The sequence below is a fragment of the Astyanax mexicanus genome, chromosome 1, assembly GCF_023375975.1.
Source record: "Astyanax mexicanus isolate ESR-SI-001 chromosome 1, AstMex3_surface, whole genome shotgun sequence".
Lineage (NCBI taxonomy): Eukaryota > Metazoa > Chordata > Actinopteri > Characiformes > Acestrorhamphidae > Astyanax > Astyanax mexicanus.
Window position 1 is genome coordinate 3,793,973 of NC_064408.1, and position 18,380 is coordinate 3,812,352.

At 37.2% G+C, this 18,380-nt stretch overlaps 1 protein-coding gene across 7 annotated transcripts in view; it reads right to left on the reverse strand.

Annotated features, from left to right (window-relative positions):
* nup214 (nucleoporin 214) overlaps positions 1-18,380 on the reverse strand; it is a 104,867-nt gene that overhangs the window by 67,444 nt on the left and 19,043 nt on the right. For 5 of the 7 annotated variants that reach the window (XR_007424877.1, XM_049465811.1, XM_049465806.1 and 2 more), the window contains exons 11-21: positions 16,380-16,538; positions 14,595-15,069; positions 13,458-13,579; positions 12,682-12,785; positions 11,587-11,670; positions 9,255-9,404; positions 8,070-8,228; positions 5,363-5,466; positions 2,334-2,534; positions 502-587; positions 157-240 (exon numbers count right to left, since the gene is read on the reverse strand). Coding sequence is in view for 6 of the 7 variants with exons in the window: in XM_049465811.1 (XP_049321768.1) it covers positions 157-240; positions 502-587; positions 2,334-2,534; positions 5,363-5,466; positions 8,070-8,228; positions 9,255-9,404; positions 11,587-11,670; positions 12,682-12,785; positions 13,458-13,579; positions 14,595-15,069; positions 16,380-16,538 (1,728 nt within the window). In the remaining variant the exon portion in view is untranslated. The remainder of the gene's footprint in view (positions 1-156; positions 241-501; positions 588-2,333; positions 2,535-5,362; positions 5,467-8,069; positions 8,229-9,254; positions 9,405-11,586; positions 11,671-12,681; positions 12,786-13,457; positions 13,580-14,594; positions 15,070-16,379; positions 16,539-18,380) is intronic. The other 2 variants (XM_049465804.1, XM_049465813.1) reach the window with 1 other exon arrangement.

The window sequence follows — 18,380 nt, forward strand, 5'->3', positions numbered from 1 at the left end:
CACTGTTCCTTACTAGTGTCACTTAAAATGCGCTTTATAATCCAGTGCACCTTATAGTGCGAAAAATTACAGTAATTTACAAAGCAGAACCTTTAAAAATACGTCCAATTGAGGCTGTACGTACTGATTACTATAAAGTGTTTAGTGTTGAGGTACCTGGAGCAGTAGAGCGGACAGGTGGAGTCTGACGCTTAGACAGGAAGTTCCTCAGCTGAGACTGTTTCACAGGAGTCATCTTAGCTGAAACACAGAACACTCACTTTTAATATTATACACTTAATTATATATAAGGCCTCATACTCTAATTTCTTCTTTAATTCTATTGTTTTCTCATTTATTAGGTGCATCATCACAAAGATTAACACAGAGAACCAAAGTGCAATTAAAAAACAATACTACAGCCCCCTCTAGTGCACAGTATAGGAACTGTAACTGGTTTCATGCCTTTCAACATGTATTATATATTAGTAAATAAAATATATACTGTGTAATTTATCTTACATGGTGATTTTGAAGGAGCTTTAGGGGCGGTCTCCAGGCTGGCCTTCACCAGGGCGTTCCTCAGACTCTCCAGCTCACTGTCCAAACTACAGAAAAACAACAGATTTCATTATATGATATCAGCACTTAACTGTTTTATATATGTTTTAGTAAAAGAAGACCACAAAAAATGGATAAATCCCAACAATATTCTGTGATTAATTGCGATTAATCACACTTGTTCCTAATACACAATTTATAAATGGATATTTCAACATCCCCAAAAAAATTAATACAAATATTAAATTAAAATATACAAAAATTACTTGCATTAATCACAGAATATTATTGCGATTAATCATTTTTTTAAACGACTGACTTTATTGATTATTGACATTATATTAATGATGTCAATCTCTTTAAAGTATTTGTATTAATCCCAACCAATCTTCTGATTAATCATGATTAATCACAGAATATTGACGTGATTAATCCATAATTTTTAATTATTACTGATCGACACTTCTAATCACAAGCAAACACACTTGTTTTTAATACCCCACACATTTAACAATGGATATTTCTATGTGAATAAAAACAATGTAAAAAAACAAAATTCATATTAGGGGAGTTAATTTCTTAAAAAAAAAAAAAAAATTGTATTAATCACAACAAACATGATTCATTGCGATTAAAATCATGACTCAAAAAAAGGTTCTGTGAAAAATGATAATATATTAAAGATTTTAGGTGAAGTTTTTTTTTTTAGATTTTGCTATTTATAGGTTTATGTTTGAGTAAAATTAACATTGTTTTTTATTCTATAAACTACAGACAACATTTCTCCCAAAATCCAAATAAAAATACAGCTCAGCGACTCGGTTTCAATACATCAGCTCACAGACGCCCTAGGAGTGATGTGGGGAAAGAGCACCATCTACTATATCCACTAGGGGTGTCACGATTCTCTAAATCCTCGATTTTATTTTATTTCCGATTTTAGGTTTACGATTCGATTTGATTCTTGATTTTCTTTTTTCTCTTTTTTTACAGCAGAGAGGCCTATGCCAGTTTTAGATTAGTCTATGGTCAGTCATTGGTTTGATTCATCAATTTTACAATCTCTTATTTCAAAAGGTGGGCTTGATATAAGTGATACAAGTGATCTGTAATACACCACATTAGGCACTAATGGTCAAATTTAAATAATTTAATTAAGATATATATGTAATGCCATCTAGTGGCTTTTTTTGGTAGCAGCAGTGTGCACTGTTAAAACAGCAATGTGCAACATAACAAAATAAATAATAAAAAATAGCAATTAGAGCCTTAACAAACTGTTAAACTCTATCCTACTATAACAGTTAAACATTAAAAAATAAGACTTTATGTTTTTTTCTTTAATAAAGATATATTATTAACTTTGTCTGAGAGAAAGATGCTCCTTAAGGTACCAAAACTATTAACATATTTGAGGCTAGACAAAACAACTGTTATTTTTATAATTTCAGGTTTTTCTTTAAGAAGATGAGAATGTCCACAATCTCTGGAGAAAGGGCTGCTCTTTGAGCTACAGTGTGCTGCGCCATTTGCGGGAGGGATCGTCGATCCTTTTTTTGACTTCGATGCTCGAGACCATGACATAATTTCGATTGATTTTGATGAAATATTGGAATCGTGACACCCCTAATATCCACCGAGAAAGAGCAAGGCCAATTGTGCTCTCTCAGGGCTCTGGCAGCTGAAGGCATGACCGGGATTCAAATCACCTGATCATAATGGAAGCACTTTAGAATGCTGAGATACTCGGCAGATACTAAAAAAAAAAATAATAATAATAAAACCCTGCTGACCCTCGTGTTGATGATGAAGATGAGGAGGAGGAGGTGGAGGCCGGCTGGCTGCAGGAGTTCCAGGTGGAGGTTTTGTTGTAGAGTCGGAGGCTCTGCAGATCTCTCACCAGCTGATCCAGCTTCTGCTTCTGCTGGTTGATGATGTCCATGTTGTTGGCCAGAGCCGTATACAGAGCCTCTCTCTCAGGAACGATCATGTGTCTGAGAAAAAGAACAGAAACGTGCATAGTTTAAGGATGCATTAGTGCTGGACGATATGGCCAAAATTTATATAACGATATATTCCTTAAATTTCGGTCGATACGATATAATTTCGATATTGATATAAATACTTTGAAGGCCTCAGAAAACTGCTAAGAAGCCCTGCAATCCCTGCAGCACTGCGAATTTAAATTATTTCGTATGGCTGGCATCAGATACCCTCATTATATGCACATCTATCTATCTATCTATCTATCTATCTATCTATCTATCTATCTATCTATCTATCTATCTATCTATCTAATGGAAATCTGTACCTACTACTGTCTGAAAATTTTATTTAAGACTTTGAAACCTCCTTTCACAAAAACTTTACTACTTTAGAAATAAAAGTAGTCAAAAAAAATCAATGCTCAATATTATTTGCATATAGCAAAATAATAACATGACATCCCTGTCAAACATAAGCCTATATAACTATTACCAATAAAAATATAAATTACAACAGAGGCCGAGCTTCTTATTCTTTGTGAACAAATTTAACAGATTAAAACAAGTGTTTCAACTAGGATATAGAATACAATAAGCCTTTATATACATAAAAGCAACAAGATTTTCCCGTCAAATAAACAAACCTACAGGCTCTATCAACTATGAATAACTTAGTTACAACATAAGCTATAAAAGTGCTTCAGTCAGTATAAGAAAAATATTTTATGTAGTAGAGTTGCTTGAAGTGGTGGAACAGTTTAGATGTATTAACATTACCGCTGCTGGTCGGCTGCACTCTCCGGCACAATTTGCAGCAAAGCGGCAAGGGAGCGGACCCGCGGCCGGCCTCGAGGATCCGGGGCTGACCGAACCGAGTCTACCTTAGCCTTGGATCCGCTCGTCCCGGCTCCGTTTGGCTCCAGCGCGAGACATTTTTGCTGCGTAGCGAAGCGGACCCGAGCCTAGCCATTTTAATCTAGCCTTGCCTAGCCTAGCCTATTTGGCTACGTGCCTGTGTGGTTACGTCATCACGCACTGACGTAGCCCAGCTACGGGGGCTGAATGTGTTGAGCTCTGGGGCGAGCTGACGCCAGTAAAAAACGCCTGTCCGTAACAGATTCTGTAAATAATACATATCGATATACCACAAAACTGATATCACCGTTATTGAAACATTTCTTATCGCGATAAATACCGATATCGAATTATTGTCCAGGCCTAGGATGCATAATGATATTAGTGCTGGACGATATGGCCAAAATTTATATCACGATATATTCCTTAATTTCGGTCGATACGATATAATTTCGATATCAATATAAATACTTTGAAGGCCTCAGAAAAACTGCTAAGAATCCAATGGAATGGAAATCTGTACAGTACTGTCTGAAATTTTAATTTAAGTCTTTAAAGCCTCCTCTCACAAAAACTTTAGAAATACTTTAGGAATAAAAAAATGGTCAGAATAAATCAATGCTGCATGTAGCAAAATAAAAGCATGACATCCCTGTCAAACATAAACCTATAACCTATATACATACTACCAATATAAATAACTTTACATTACAACAGAGGTAGAGCTTCTTAATAATAAGCAAACCTATAGGCTTTATCAACTATAAATAACTAGATTAGATACAACATAAACTACAAAAGTGTTTCAGCCAGAATAAGGAAGATATTGTGTGTAGTGAATCTGCTTGAGGTGGAGGAACGGATGTATTACTGATGCTGGTCGGCTCCACTCTCCGGAACAATTAGGAGCAAGCTGAAATCTGACGTTTATCAGACCTTTGAAAGCCGAACCACTGAATTAGACCTGCAACTAAACTATTTATTTAATCACTTGTGGAAGCGTCAGGTGCACTTTTCGCTTCATCGCGGGTGGATTTTAGGTGCGGACAGGAGCGGAGCCGACCCAGGTCTAGCCTAGCCTAGCCTGCTTATCTGGCTACGTGCCTGTATGATTGCGTCATCACGCACTGACGTAGCCCGGCTACGGAGGCTGATTGTATTCAGCGCTGCAGTGAACTGACGCCGCTAAAAAACGCCTGTCTGTGAATAATACATATCGATATGCCACAAAAATGATATCACCGTTATTGAAACATTTCTTATCGCGATAAATACCGATATCGAAATATTGTCCAGGCCTAAATGATATCAGGAATGAGTTCCAGTAACAGGAGTGATTTTTTTTTGGTCATAAATATCAATTACTGCAACATGCAATCATTTCTTTAAAATAAAGACTTTCTTGAGAGAAAATCAAAGGAATTAATTGACTTGCATTAGTTTTCATCTTCCATCTTCAGCCTAAAAACCTTGTAAAGAATTAAGTAAATCTGCCCTGAGATTGACCAGTACATGTTTGGAATAGTTAAGACTTTAAAAAAAGATTTAAAAAATATATGTTTAATATATGTTTAAATATATGTAGAAGAGTTATATTTAATATATAAATATTAAATATATATATTTTCAGTTTCAGTCCCTTTTAGATTAAGCCATTTAAGGGCTCTGTCACTTTTATGCAAATAAAAAAAGTGTGCTAATGGCAAAACACGAAGAAATTAGCTCATGTTTAACTGTGATAGAAGCACAAAATTCTCTAAATTATTTAGAAGTTCATACATCTCCCTCATCTGCTGACTTGACACAGACAGTAGGTACAGATCCCTCCCTCAGAAGAAGTCTGCTGCAGGCTAAACCTGCAATGTACGGTCTGAGGTTCTGATCTATCTACTGATGGATGATGACACTGTATTAGAGCTAAGTGGATATGAGAATGTGTAAAAGTCTCTCTCTCTATAAGAGGGATCAACCTGAGTACTGACCTCTGCTTCTTCTTCTTCTCCAGGTGTTTCTCCCACTCCAGATCCAGCACATCATTAACATCCTCCACAGCGAACTTCACGTACTGATACAGCTTACGAATCTCCTGTTAAAGAGACAGTGCGCACGCTATTGGTCAGAACTGTATAATTCTATATATAATTATATTCTCTTAAAACATGCATTGTGACGCAGTCACCTTTTACAGAGGATGACTCTTCTAATTTTAGAAGCTTTATTAGTTTTTTTAATTGATTTTCTAGCTCATGAAGACACTGAGATTAAAATACCAAAAGAGTGTGCAGATCTGTCCTCAAAGATTAATGTGATACTTAGAAGAATCTAAAATATAAGACATATTCTGGTTTCTTTAACAGAGTCATTAATCACGTGTTCCTATATAGCTTTAATATAGTCTTCAAAATTAAATTTACAGGGTTAAAATCATAAAAAGAAAGGTACTGAAATAGGTACTGTACACATGATTTAATAATCCATTCTCTAGTAAATGGTGGTCTCTGCTGGTCAGGTGCTGAACTGCAGGCAAATCCAAGCTTAAGAACTACAGCAGTTAGTACTCCTTTAATCTTTATAATAATGCTACATTAATTAACATTAAGTACAACAGTAATAAACACTGTTAAATACAGTGGTTAAATCATGTTTTACCTAATTACTAATTACAGGGTTCATACACGTTTTAAACCAATACATTTTCATGATTTTATCATGAGTTTTTCATGACCATATGATTGTTAAAACATCAGTGCAGACAATAATGTATGTAAAATAAAACCAGCTAAAACTCAAAAATCAACTAAAACTATAATTAAAACTGATTATAGCAGGTCTAAAATGATTCTGATAAAACTGCTGACATTAGGGCTGCAGCTATCAATTATTTTAGTAATCGGGAAAATCGAGTAATCGGACAAAACATATTTGTTTGCTTAAGGAGAAACAAAAATACACAAGAGAAAAAAAAGACATTTCACTTAATAATGAATGACCGATTGATTTTCTTTTTTAGATAAGTTAATTTTTTAAATCCACAACATACATTTCCAAACTGCAAACACAAATACAAATGAATAAAGTAATTCTTATCATTCTATAATTAGTATTTTAATAAATTAAGTTAAATTATTTTCAACAAGGATTTATTGTAAGTATCAAAACTATAGGGAATTAATCAATAAAAAAGGCTTAAACATTTGCATTATGTTGTGCATCTGAGCTTCTGAACAGCCAGTTCGTCTCACCAAGCTGGTGACATGTATTTATTTATAAATATATATCTCCTCAGCAATGTGTTTACTGATTACATAAAGCTTGTAATAAGTCTAGAACTTCTCTCTGTGGTTATAAACTAACCACATATATTCGACAGTATTCCTAATAATCAGCGCTCCACAGCGCTCTCTTTATTCTGTTATTAAGGTACATCAATGTTCATCTCATTGATTTGTTATAAGTTATATTAACCTTCTCTCGGCTCCACCATTAACGTGTCCTCGGCTGAGACGGGGCAGTTTTAAAAAACTTTCCCAGGTTTTTCATGACCGTCCCAACCCTGTAATTAAAGGGATAGTTCGGTATTTTTGACATGAGTCTGTATGGCATCATCATAACCAGTGTCGTGCATTCTCACTGACTTACCCCCCACAGCGTCCTGTGAGCCGAGTTCTTGTCCAGTTTAGGTCAAAGCGAAAGTAGTCCGGCATGTTTGCTGGGGTCAGGAAAATAACTCCTTTTTCTTCCCAAAGCAGTACGTGTTCAAAAGAGTGATTTATTTACATCACAAAAAACTAACCCTGCAAAAGTCACGCCTCGTAAATCACTTGGGTCCTACTTTCTCTCGTTCCATATCAATGCGCGCAGCGCTGCAACCTGACAGCTAGCCTACGTGTTTGGGTCGCTTTGTTTACTTCTCGCTTGTTGACGCGTGCGCAGCTCGCTGTCAGAATGACGCGCACTGATACGAAATGAGAGAAAGTAGGACCCAAGTGATTTACGAGGCGTGACTTTTGCAGGGTTAGTTTTTTGTGATGTAAATAAATCACTCTTTTGAACACGTACTGCTTTGGGAAGAAAAAGGAGTTATTTTCCTGACCCCAGCAAACATGCCGGACTACTTTCGCTTTGACCTAAACTGGACAAGAACTCGGCTCACAGGACGCTGTGGGGGGTAAGTCAGTGTGGATGCACGACACTGGTTATGATGATGCCATACAGACTCATGTCAAAAATACCGAACTATCCCTTTAACACTATCTAAGACATCATTAAAGAGGACTTTATTCTAAAGCTTTTGAACGTTGTAAATTATAATGAATTGAGAGAATAGTTGAATAGTTGTTGTAAAAACTCTCAGATAAAGATAAAAATCTCTTCAGCTCTAATCTTTTCAGTTTCAGTCCCTTTTAGATTAAGCCATTTAAGGGCTCTGTCACTTTTATGCAAATAAAAAAAGTGTGCTAATGGCAAAACACGAAGAAATTAGCTCATGTTTAACTGTGATAGAAGCACAAAATTCTCTAAATTATTTAGAAGTTCATACATCTCCCTCATCTGCTGACTTGACACAGACAGTAGGTACAGATCCCTCCCTCAGAAGAAGTCTGCTGCAGGCTAAACCTGCAATGTACGGTCTGAGGTTCTGATCTATCTACTGATGGATGATGACACTGTATTAGAGCTAAGTCTGACCTTGAGCTGCTGGTCACTGCGAGGATCCAGGGGTTTCTTGTAGAGGAGCTGCAGGTAGCCCTTATCCCGGTTCAGCTCTCTCTGAGCTCGGGCCTCCTCCACCCCCGCAAAGCCCTCCAGCAGGGTGGTCTTCAGGGTGCTGATGTCCCCATGCAGAGACTGAAACAACAATACAACAGAACAGATCATCAGTAACGGATCACAAAGCTTTAAAGTGTTCTTCCGCTAAAATCCTCTTTTTCTTGTTCTTTGTGAAATACAGCAGGTCTCTCTGAGTTGTTTATGATGCTGCACATGATGAAACTCTTCCTCAACCTCTTCCTCATTGTCTGCAGTATTTAGTAAAAGAAAATATTCAGAAAAATAAACGAGTCGATCAGGAAAAGCACCGTGTCTACATCAACCCGTGAATTAGTATTCCTGGCCCCACCCACCTCGGCTCGGGACCGCCCACAGGCAGAGCTGAAGCCGGGCAGCGACGCCGTCTCGTCAGATAGGAGCTAAATAACAGAGCTAGGAACAGCATGCAGTTCATTCCTGTGTTATTTGTGCGAATAACACATCAGTGTTTATATACTTTACCCAGTAATTCAGAGCTAAGAAACAAATGGTTAGAATTAGTCTATGGAGGAAAAACACCACCAGCCAAGTACAACTGAGATAGGTAGGTGTATGTTTAGAACAGTTCTGTTTACACTAGTTAAAATTACAAATCCACCCCTGGGTTTTTACGTTCTCGATCTGGACTACCCACCTCTGTGTTTAAATAGGATCTCCGGTGGATTTTGTGTTTTACAGACACTCTAAGACTAGGTCAGTGGCTGAACTGCACTTAGCAGGGCTTTATTACACATGTTGTAAAGTAACATGACATTGCAAAGACTGTTATTAGTGTAAAAATGTCTTTTTTTTTTCTCAACGTTTCTAACAGTTGTTCATCTCGCTGGTGAAATCCTACAAACCAATTAATATTAATATGAAGTACAGAGAGAGACTTCACCCGCACAGCTGATGATGAATGGATATAATAAAGTTCTTTAGTCCGTCACTAAACTTCAGTGTGAAACCGAATCTAAACGTACTATAGTTAACAGACATGAACCTTGACTCAGGTGTTAAAATGCCCTTAGTGGCCTCTGCCATGTATTTGTAACATAGTGAATTACTAATACTAATCTACTGTACCTCTGTGGTCTCTTTAATCTCCAGGGTGAACCCGTGCAGATCCTCGCTCTCCTTCCTCAGATCCCTCATCTCCTCAGAGCTGCCCACCCGGAAATCAGCCCGGTTACTGCGAGCCTTCAGCTCATCCATCTCCTTCTGGAAGTGAGCAATCTAAAACAACAGAAACCGAGAGATAAAGAAAATCCAGGAGTTTACTATCAAAATTATTGATAGACTATGTATTGGTATTAATATTACTCGAATTAGCCTATATTAAGAGCCGATCAGATCATATTCGGAAGTTAGGATTTACAGCAGGAGCTGTAAACTCACTCGTCAGCGTTGCCAGGGCTGAAGACCGGTTACAATATCTTATACACTAGGATAAAATATACATACTACAAGTTAAGCTAAAAGCTAACTGAAGCTGGCTTTTACTATCTCTTCTGCAGGCTAAAAGGTAGGCTAAAAGCTAGGTTACTATGTATTTCACACTAGCCTAAATTCTATACTAAAAGCTAGGCTAAAAGCTAAAAATTGCTGGGTTTTGCCTTTTCTTCCACACTAGGCTAAAAGCTAGGGTAAAAGACAGGTTACTATATCTTCCACACTTGGCTAAAATGTACACTGAAACTAGGCTAAAAGTTAACTGATGCTGGCTTTTACTATCTCTTCTCCACTGGGCTAAATGCTAGGCTTAAAGCCAGGTTACTATATCTTCCACTCTAGGCTAAAAGCTATCCTTAAATCTAAGCTAAAAGCTAAATGACGCTGGCTTTTACTATTTCTTCTGCACTAGGCTAAAGACAGGTTACTATATTTTCCACTCTAAAATCTATTCTAAAAGCTATGTTAGAAGCTATCCTAAAATCTATACTAAAATGGAAAATATGCTGGCCTTTACCATCTCTTACACACTAGGCTAAAAGCTAGGGTAAAAGACAGGTTACTATATCTTCCACACTAAGCTAAAATGTACACTAAAACTAGGCTAAAAGCTAACGAATGCTGGCTTTTACTATCTCTTCTCCACTGGGCTAAAGGCTAGGCTTAAAGCCAGGTTACTATATCTTTCACACTAGGTTCAAATATACACTAAAAGCTAGGCTAAAAGCTATCCTTAAATATAGGCTAAAATCTAACTGACGCTGGCTTTTACTATTTCTTCTGCACTAGGCTAAAGACTAGGCTAAAAGACAGGTTACTATATCTTCCACTCTAGGCTAAAATCTATTCTAAAAGCTATGTTAGAAGCTATCCTAAAATCTATACTAAAATGGAAATAATGCTGGCCTTTACCATCTCTTCCACACCAGGCTAAAAGCTAGGGTAAAAGACAGGTTACTATATCTTCCACACTAAGCTAAAATGTACACTAAAACTAGGCTAAAAGCTAACGAATGCTGACTTTTTCTATCTCTTCTCCACTGGGCTAAAGGCTAGGCTTAAAGCCAGGTTACTATATATTTCACACTAGGTTCAAATATACACTAAAAGCTAGGCTAAAAGCTATCCTTAAACATAGGCTAAAATCTAACTGACGCTGGCTTTTACTATTTCTTCTGCACTAGGTTAAAGACTAGGCTAAAAGACAGGTTACTATATCTTCCACTCTAGGCTAAAATCTATTCTAAAAGCTATGTTAGAAGCTATCCTAAAATCTATACTAAAATGGAAATAATGCTGGCCTTTACCATCTCTTCCACACTAGGCTAAAATGTACACTAAAACTAGGCTAAAAGCTAACGGATGCTGGCTTTTACTATCTCTTCCGCACTGGGCTAAAGGCTAGGGTAAATGTTTTGTACTAAAATCTATGCTAAAAGCTAACTGACGCTGGGTTTCACTATCTTTCTCTCTCTTTCACACTATGCAAAAAGCTAGGCTGAAAGACTTTAGTATATCTTCCACACTAGGCTAAAATTTATACTAAAAGCTGGGCAAAAAGCTAACTGATTCTGGCTTTTAGTGTCTATCAGAATTATTGATAGACTATATATTGGTATCAATATTTCTCTAATTGGCCAATCTTGAGAGCCGATCAGATCACATTCGGAAGTTAGGATTCACAGCAGGAGCTGGAACTCACTCGTCAGCATCGCCGGGGCTAAAGAGTAGTTTTTCACAGTTTCTAAAAACTCAAATTTGTGGAGTATTTTAACTCCACTAACCAGATAACACCGCTCTCGACAGCACATCTTTCAGCCCATACAGTGAGCAGCAGAGCTAACAAACACCACTAACTACACAAAGCAGCAAACATTCAAAAATAAACAGCATTTTATCTCTGAATAAACAGCTCTTTTAGCTGTGTTTCTACTTTAAGCTGCACAGTGTTGGACGAGTGACTCACCTCCTCCAGTATTCCAACCATTACAGGATCAGCATCTTTCTTCAGCTGCAGCGGCTTCTCCACAGGCTTCACTGAGACGGGCTGCTTCAAAATAAAAAATAATAAATCATTAAAACTTCCACTCGTCTGAAATTTATAAGACTAAAAGCCATCCTAAAATCTATGCTAAAAGCTAAATGGTCCTGGGTTTTAACATCTCTTCCACACTAGGTTAAAAGCTAGGTGTAAAGCTAGGTGTAAGGCTAGGCACAAAACTAGGCTAAAAGCTATCCTAAGATCTATGCTACAAGCTAAATGATGCTGGCTTTTACCATTTCTTTCACACTAGACTAAAATATAAACTAAATGCCATGGTTAAAGCTATGCTAAAAACTAACTGATGCTGGGTTTTACCATGTCTTCCTCATTAGACTAAGGACTATACTAAAAGCTATGCTAAAAACTAACTGATGCTGGGTTTTACCATGTCTTCCTCATTAGACTAAGGACTATACTAAAAGCTATGCTAAAAACTAACTGATGCTGGGGTTTACCATGTCTTCCTCACTAGACTAAGAGCTATACTAAAAGCTATACTAAAAACTAACTGATGCTGGGTTTTACCATGTCATCCTCACTAGACCAAAAGCTATAGTAAAATCTATGCTAAGAACTAACTGATGCTGGGTTTTACCATGTCTTCCTCAACAGGTTAAAAGTTAGGCTTAAATTTATTTTGTATCTTTCACACTAGGCTAAAATATAAACTAAATGCTATGGTTAAAGCTATGTTAAACTAACTGATACTGGGTTTTACCATGTCTTCCTCAATAGGTTAAAAGTTAGGCTTAAATCTAGGTTATTATTTCTTTCACACTAGGCTAAAATAAAAACTAAATGCTATGGTTAAAGCTATGCTAAAACTAACTGATGCTGGGTTTTACCATGTCTTCCTCACTAGACTAAAAGCTACGCTAAAAACTAACTGATGCTGGGTTTTTAAACATCTGAGAATGGCCTCACAGTTCACATAACTTTAAAACTCAAGAATGCACTTTTAACTTCACAATCACAGATTTACACAGCGGATGGTTAATATATAGAAGCAGTATAAACCTGTGGAGCTGCAGATGGAGCTGTAGATGGAGCAGATGGAGGTGTGGGAGTTGCAGTTTTCTGCACAGCAACAGGTGGAGTACTGGTCTGAACTGGTCGGGTCACTGCATGGACAAAAACAGAGACTGTAATTTTCTAATTACAAACAAGATCCTGCTTAACTGCAAAAAAAAAGCACAAAGTTGCCACGAACAGTAGGTACAGATCCCTTCCTCAAACGAAGTCTGCTGGCTAATCCTGCTGTGTACTGTCTGAGGTTAGCCAGAGTGGCTCTATACACCAAACGTTTTCAGCTGATTCACAGAAAACAGTTTTTAGGGGAAGCCGAGACCCAAGTGGACATTAATGTCCCCTATAATGATACTCATATTTTGAGAACAGCATAATATACCGTGTTTTTCGCACAATAAGGTGCATTTAAAATCCTTTAATTTTCCCCAAAATCATCAGCGCACCTTATAATCTGATGCACCTTATAGTTTCAGTGAAGTTTCTCCAGCAGTATTAGCATTACGTGCTAACTGCGCTAGCCCTTTGGCCATCCTGAGGTGAGCAACATTAGCATTACCGCTAACGACACCCCTGTTCCTTACAGGTGTCGCCTAAAATGCATCTTATATTCTGGCGCGCCTTATAGTGTGAAGAATACAGTATATAGAAATATATATAAAAAATACAATATAATTTATTGCAGTCATTCATGGGACAATATATAGTTAATTAAACCAGTTATGGCGACAGGTGTGAAAGTAATAGAGTGTATGTGTGGTGATTACCTGCGGTGGGCGCTGGTTTGGTGATGCTGAACTGTGCGGTGGGCTGGGAGCTGATGATGGGTGTGGAGGAAAAGGGTCGAGCTCCAAAACCTCCCGCCGCTGGACCATCTACTGCCAGAAACCTGCAGATTTACAGAGAAATACATAAATATATCAACATCTAGCTTCATTATTACCTTTTATAGCAAGCACTTGTATAAAACTAATGCCAATTATGTATAAAACATCAATATTAATATAATATCAAAATAAGAGATAAGAGATAAGAACAAAAATAGGTTTTAATCCAATCTATTTTATTTTTGTACGTATGAGAGAACTGTACAAGAGTCCATGTATAAGACATATTAATATATATTTATTTACATTGTCTACAACTACATTGTAGTTTAAATAATGTTCTGTTGCTTTAAATACTTTGCTTTTAAAGAGTCTAAAAATAAATGACGGCATACTTTTATGTTGTTTATGTATTGGTTTTTCCATTTTAGACTCTCTAGTTCCATTCAAACACTCAAACTAGCAAAATTATAGGTTAAACTGTAGCTATATATAATGATGGGACGATCCACTTTTTTAAGTTTGATCCGATTCGATTTAAACTGATATAAAACTGCCGATACCGATACAAATACCGATACTTTAAGTTTATTTATTATTAGTACTATGATTAAAGTCACAGCCCTTTGAAGAGAAGACACAAGTGCATTTATTATGAATGCATTTCAAAGTCATTTATTTGACACACTTTATATACAAACACAATAGTTTTCTTTCAAATTAAATATTTTAAAAATGCATCATTAATGCAGAGAAAACCTCTGAAGAGTTTGAACTACTAAAACTACTTAAATCGTGATAAAAACTGTCTACCTGATTATTAAACAGTGGAAGGTCATTAGGGGTAGAAATGGGCAATATGGCAGAAAAATGATATTATGACATCCCATGGTATTTTCATGAGAACAACTGGGGATCATTTAAACGTCTGGTGAAATAAACCAAATGGTGGAAAAACAGCACTGAGGGATATGTTGTGTAATAGTGAAAGTAAGAGCTTTGCCACTCTTATAATGCAGTGACAGGAACTCAAGGGATTCTTTTGAGAATCTTTTGGATGTTCTGGAGAAGACTCACCTGTCGTTGAGGTTCATCCTGACGTTGGGCGTGGCCGGCTCAGGTGGGGGCTTCAGCACCGTGATTGGTGAAGCCGTGGCCACTCTCTGAGGGGGAGGAGCCGGGGAGCTGGAGGTTTCTGCGGGGGGTTTGATGACAGGAGCGCTGAAGGTGAAGGTGGAGGCGGATGGAGCGCTGGTGGGGGCGGGGGCAGGTTTGGGAGCAGCAAAAGAGAAGGTGGAGGAGGAGGCGGAGTTAAAAGAAAAGAGGGAGGGGCCTGTGGAGACTGGGGCGGTGGAGGGGGGGGCGGTGTAGGCCGGAGGGGGTAGGCTGAAGGACATGCCGAAGCTGGAGGAGGCTGGAGCCGCAGGAGGGGCGGAGGTGGCGGCAGGGGGCGGAGCTACAGGGGCGGTGGTGGGGGGCATTTGGAAAGAAGAGAAAACAGATGGAGGATTGGACACAGGGGGTACATAGGCTGGTGTAGCGGAGGAGAGCTCTGGAAAGATACAAAACAATACGTAAATACGTATAATAAAGCAAAATAACCATATACAAAATGTACATTCAGTGAAGTGAAAAAAAGTATTTGCCCTCTTACAGGTTTCTTATCAGAGTAAAAATTCACTTTATAAGCAGATTTAAATGATGATTTTATTTATTACAGGGAAAAAAATCTCATCAAAACCATCTAAACCTATGAAAAAAATACAGTAATTACTCCAAAAGGGCATGGACAACTCATCTTGAAGGTCAAAAGAACTGCAGTTAATCTGAAAAATTTAAGTATGACAAAAAAAAGGAAAAACAAACAAAAGAAATCTGTAGAGGGGGGAAGCAAATACTTTTTCACAGTGTTGTAAGTATTAAATACATTTTTGTAATCATATTAATCATATTATATTTAATAATAGCTCTTAATATTGTCCGTGTTCTGAAAAACAATCTCCTCCTGTTTCTGTTTATTGTATTTAGTACTGCATATACAGTATATTTCTCTATACTTTCTCTGTTACAGTCCAGGTAATATATTTACATATTCAGTTCTGTGTATGCAATATATTTTTGTATAAGTAGTAAATGTCACTGTGTATTAAGTATATGTACACTCCTGTATATGTCGTATATTGTGGCATTACATTTTTGAATGTAGCATATTTTCTAAATATTTTTCTCTATATATGTAGTATATTTCGGTATATCAGGGTTTATACGCGTTTTAACCAACAAATTTCCATGATTTTTTTCATGACTTTTCCAGCCCTTTAAGGCAAATTATCATGACCATATGATTTTTAAAACATAGGTGCAGAGATGGACAACAAAAACAAACAAAATAACTAAAATTATAATTAAAATTGATTATAGTAGGTCTAAAAAAAATCAGATAAAATATTTTTTTGACTTTTCCAAAAATGTGTGTATTTTTATTTTTCCAAAACGTATCCAGGCCTGGAAATGATTATTTTTTATTAAATTCCATTACTTTTCCAGGTTTCTCATGACCAAATGAACCCTGATATATGCAGAATATTTCTGCATATTCAGTTCAGTACATAGCATACTCGTATGTTTAGTTCTATATGTGTAGTGCACAATTGTATATATTTATAGTATATTTAACTGAATTTATATATGTTTAGTCTACTTCTGCATACACTGTAAACTTTATGTACATTTGGTGTATTTCTGAATGTTTTGTACACGTATTCCTGTATAAACACAGAATTTTGTATATGCAGTATTGATTTGTGTGTATGTATTTATTTATATGTTTCTGTATGCAGTATAGCTTTAGCTTGCTCTCACTGGTTAGCGGTGGTCTCTCTCCGTCCAGGGCGAGGCTGCCGGCGGCCGTTACCAGCTGTCTGACTCCAGGGTTGAGGTTTATGAGGGAAAACGGACACAGAACTCCGTCAGTGGAGAGAATCAGCAGCGTCGGAGCCGGCGGCAACTTCTTATCATCCGCTGCAGGTTAAACACATACACAAGAACTTCAGCAAACGATCGTAATGTTCTACCAGCACGTCTGCAGCTCTGGGTTAAAAACGTTTTAGAATAACTCTGCTGAGGTAAATGTATGATTATAATAGCACTACATAGGTAAATTTATGATTAAAATAGCTACACTGAGGTAAATAAATGATTAGAATAGCTCTACTAATGTAAATATATGATTAAAACAGCTCTACTGAGTTGAATGTATGATTGGAATAGCACTGTTGAGGTAAATTTATTTGGAATTTTAGAATGCCCCTGCTGAGGTACATTTGTGGTTAGAATGGAACTGCGGAGGTAAATACATGAATAGAATCGCTCTACAGAGTTAAATGTATGATCGGAATAACACTACTGAGGTGAATTTATGATTAGAATAGCGCTGCTGAAGTAAATGTATGATTAGAATAGCACTGCTGAAAATAAAATATGATTAGAATAGTACTGCTATAGTGAATATATGATAGAATAGCACTGCTGAGGTAAATGTATGACCAGAATAGCACTGCTGATAAAAATGTATGATTAAATTACAATGGCAATATACTGATGTAAATGTATGATTAGAATAGAACTGCTGATGTGAATATATGATCAGAATAGCACTGCTGAGGTAACTGTATGATTAGAATAGAGCTGCTGAGGTAAATCTGGGATTAGAATAGAACTACTGAAGTAAATGTATGATTAGAATTGAACTGCTGAGGTAAATATATGATCAGAGTAGCAGTATTAAGTTAAATGTATGATTAGATTAGCACTGCTGAGGTAAATTTATGAATAGAATAGCACTATTGAAGTAAATGTATGATTGGAATAGCCTTGCTGGGGTTAATATATGATTAGAATAGCACTACTGAGGCAAATGTATGATTAAAATAGCACTGCTGAGATAAAGTTATGATTGGAATAGCTGAATAGGTCCAACATTTTGTCCAGATTTGATTTTGAAAATCTGATCCATAATATTTTCTGCATTTTTAGGTTTGTGTTTAAAAGTGTTGAACGGTTGTTGAGTGCGTGTAAAGTGCAGAAATGCAGTGATTCAGAGTTGCAGCAAACACTTTCACAGCGCTGTAGATAACACCACGCTTTCGCGCGAGAGAACCTGTGAATTAATCTGTATTCTGAGTCACGACAGACTCAGTCCTGCAGTTTTCAGATATTGTGATGAACGAGGAGAATGATGGAGCTCTTTAGCCTTCTGTTCCTCAGAAAAGATCATAATCAGGATTCAGTCTAGACTACTGAATTACCTGCTGCGTCTGGCTGCACAGAGATAAGCCTAGACTTAATTTATTCACACTTTCTCACAATATAAAGAAAAGTAAGAGTTTTCACACATGAAGGTCCAGACTATTCTGGACGAAGACTGATGTGTTACGCTGTACACTGTACTGTATTTAATCCAGTTAGCACTGATTAGTTTCACACTGTAGTTTTGTGCACTAAACAGTTTTACCATATCATGTCATCATCACCTTTATGGGCGTGAGAGAGGGATGAACAGAGCGAGTGAGCACGAGACAAAGCAAGTGTGCAAGAGACATAAGTGAGAGTGGGAAAGAGAGAGCAAGTGTGTAAGAGACAGTGAGTGAGCAAGAGATAGAGCAAAGGAGCGGGAGAGTGAAAGAGGAAGAGACAGAGCGAGAGAAGGAGACAGAACAAGCGAGCAAGAGAGGGAGAGACAGAGCGAGCGAGCAAGAGAGAGCACGAGAGGGAGAGACAATGTGAGTGAATAATAGAGCGAGTGAGCAAAAGACTGCGCAAGTGAGCGAGAGAGAGCATGAGAGGGAGAGAAGAAGAGACAGA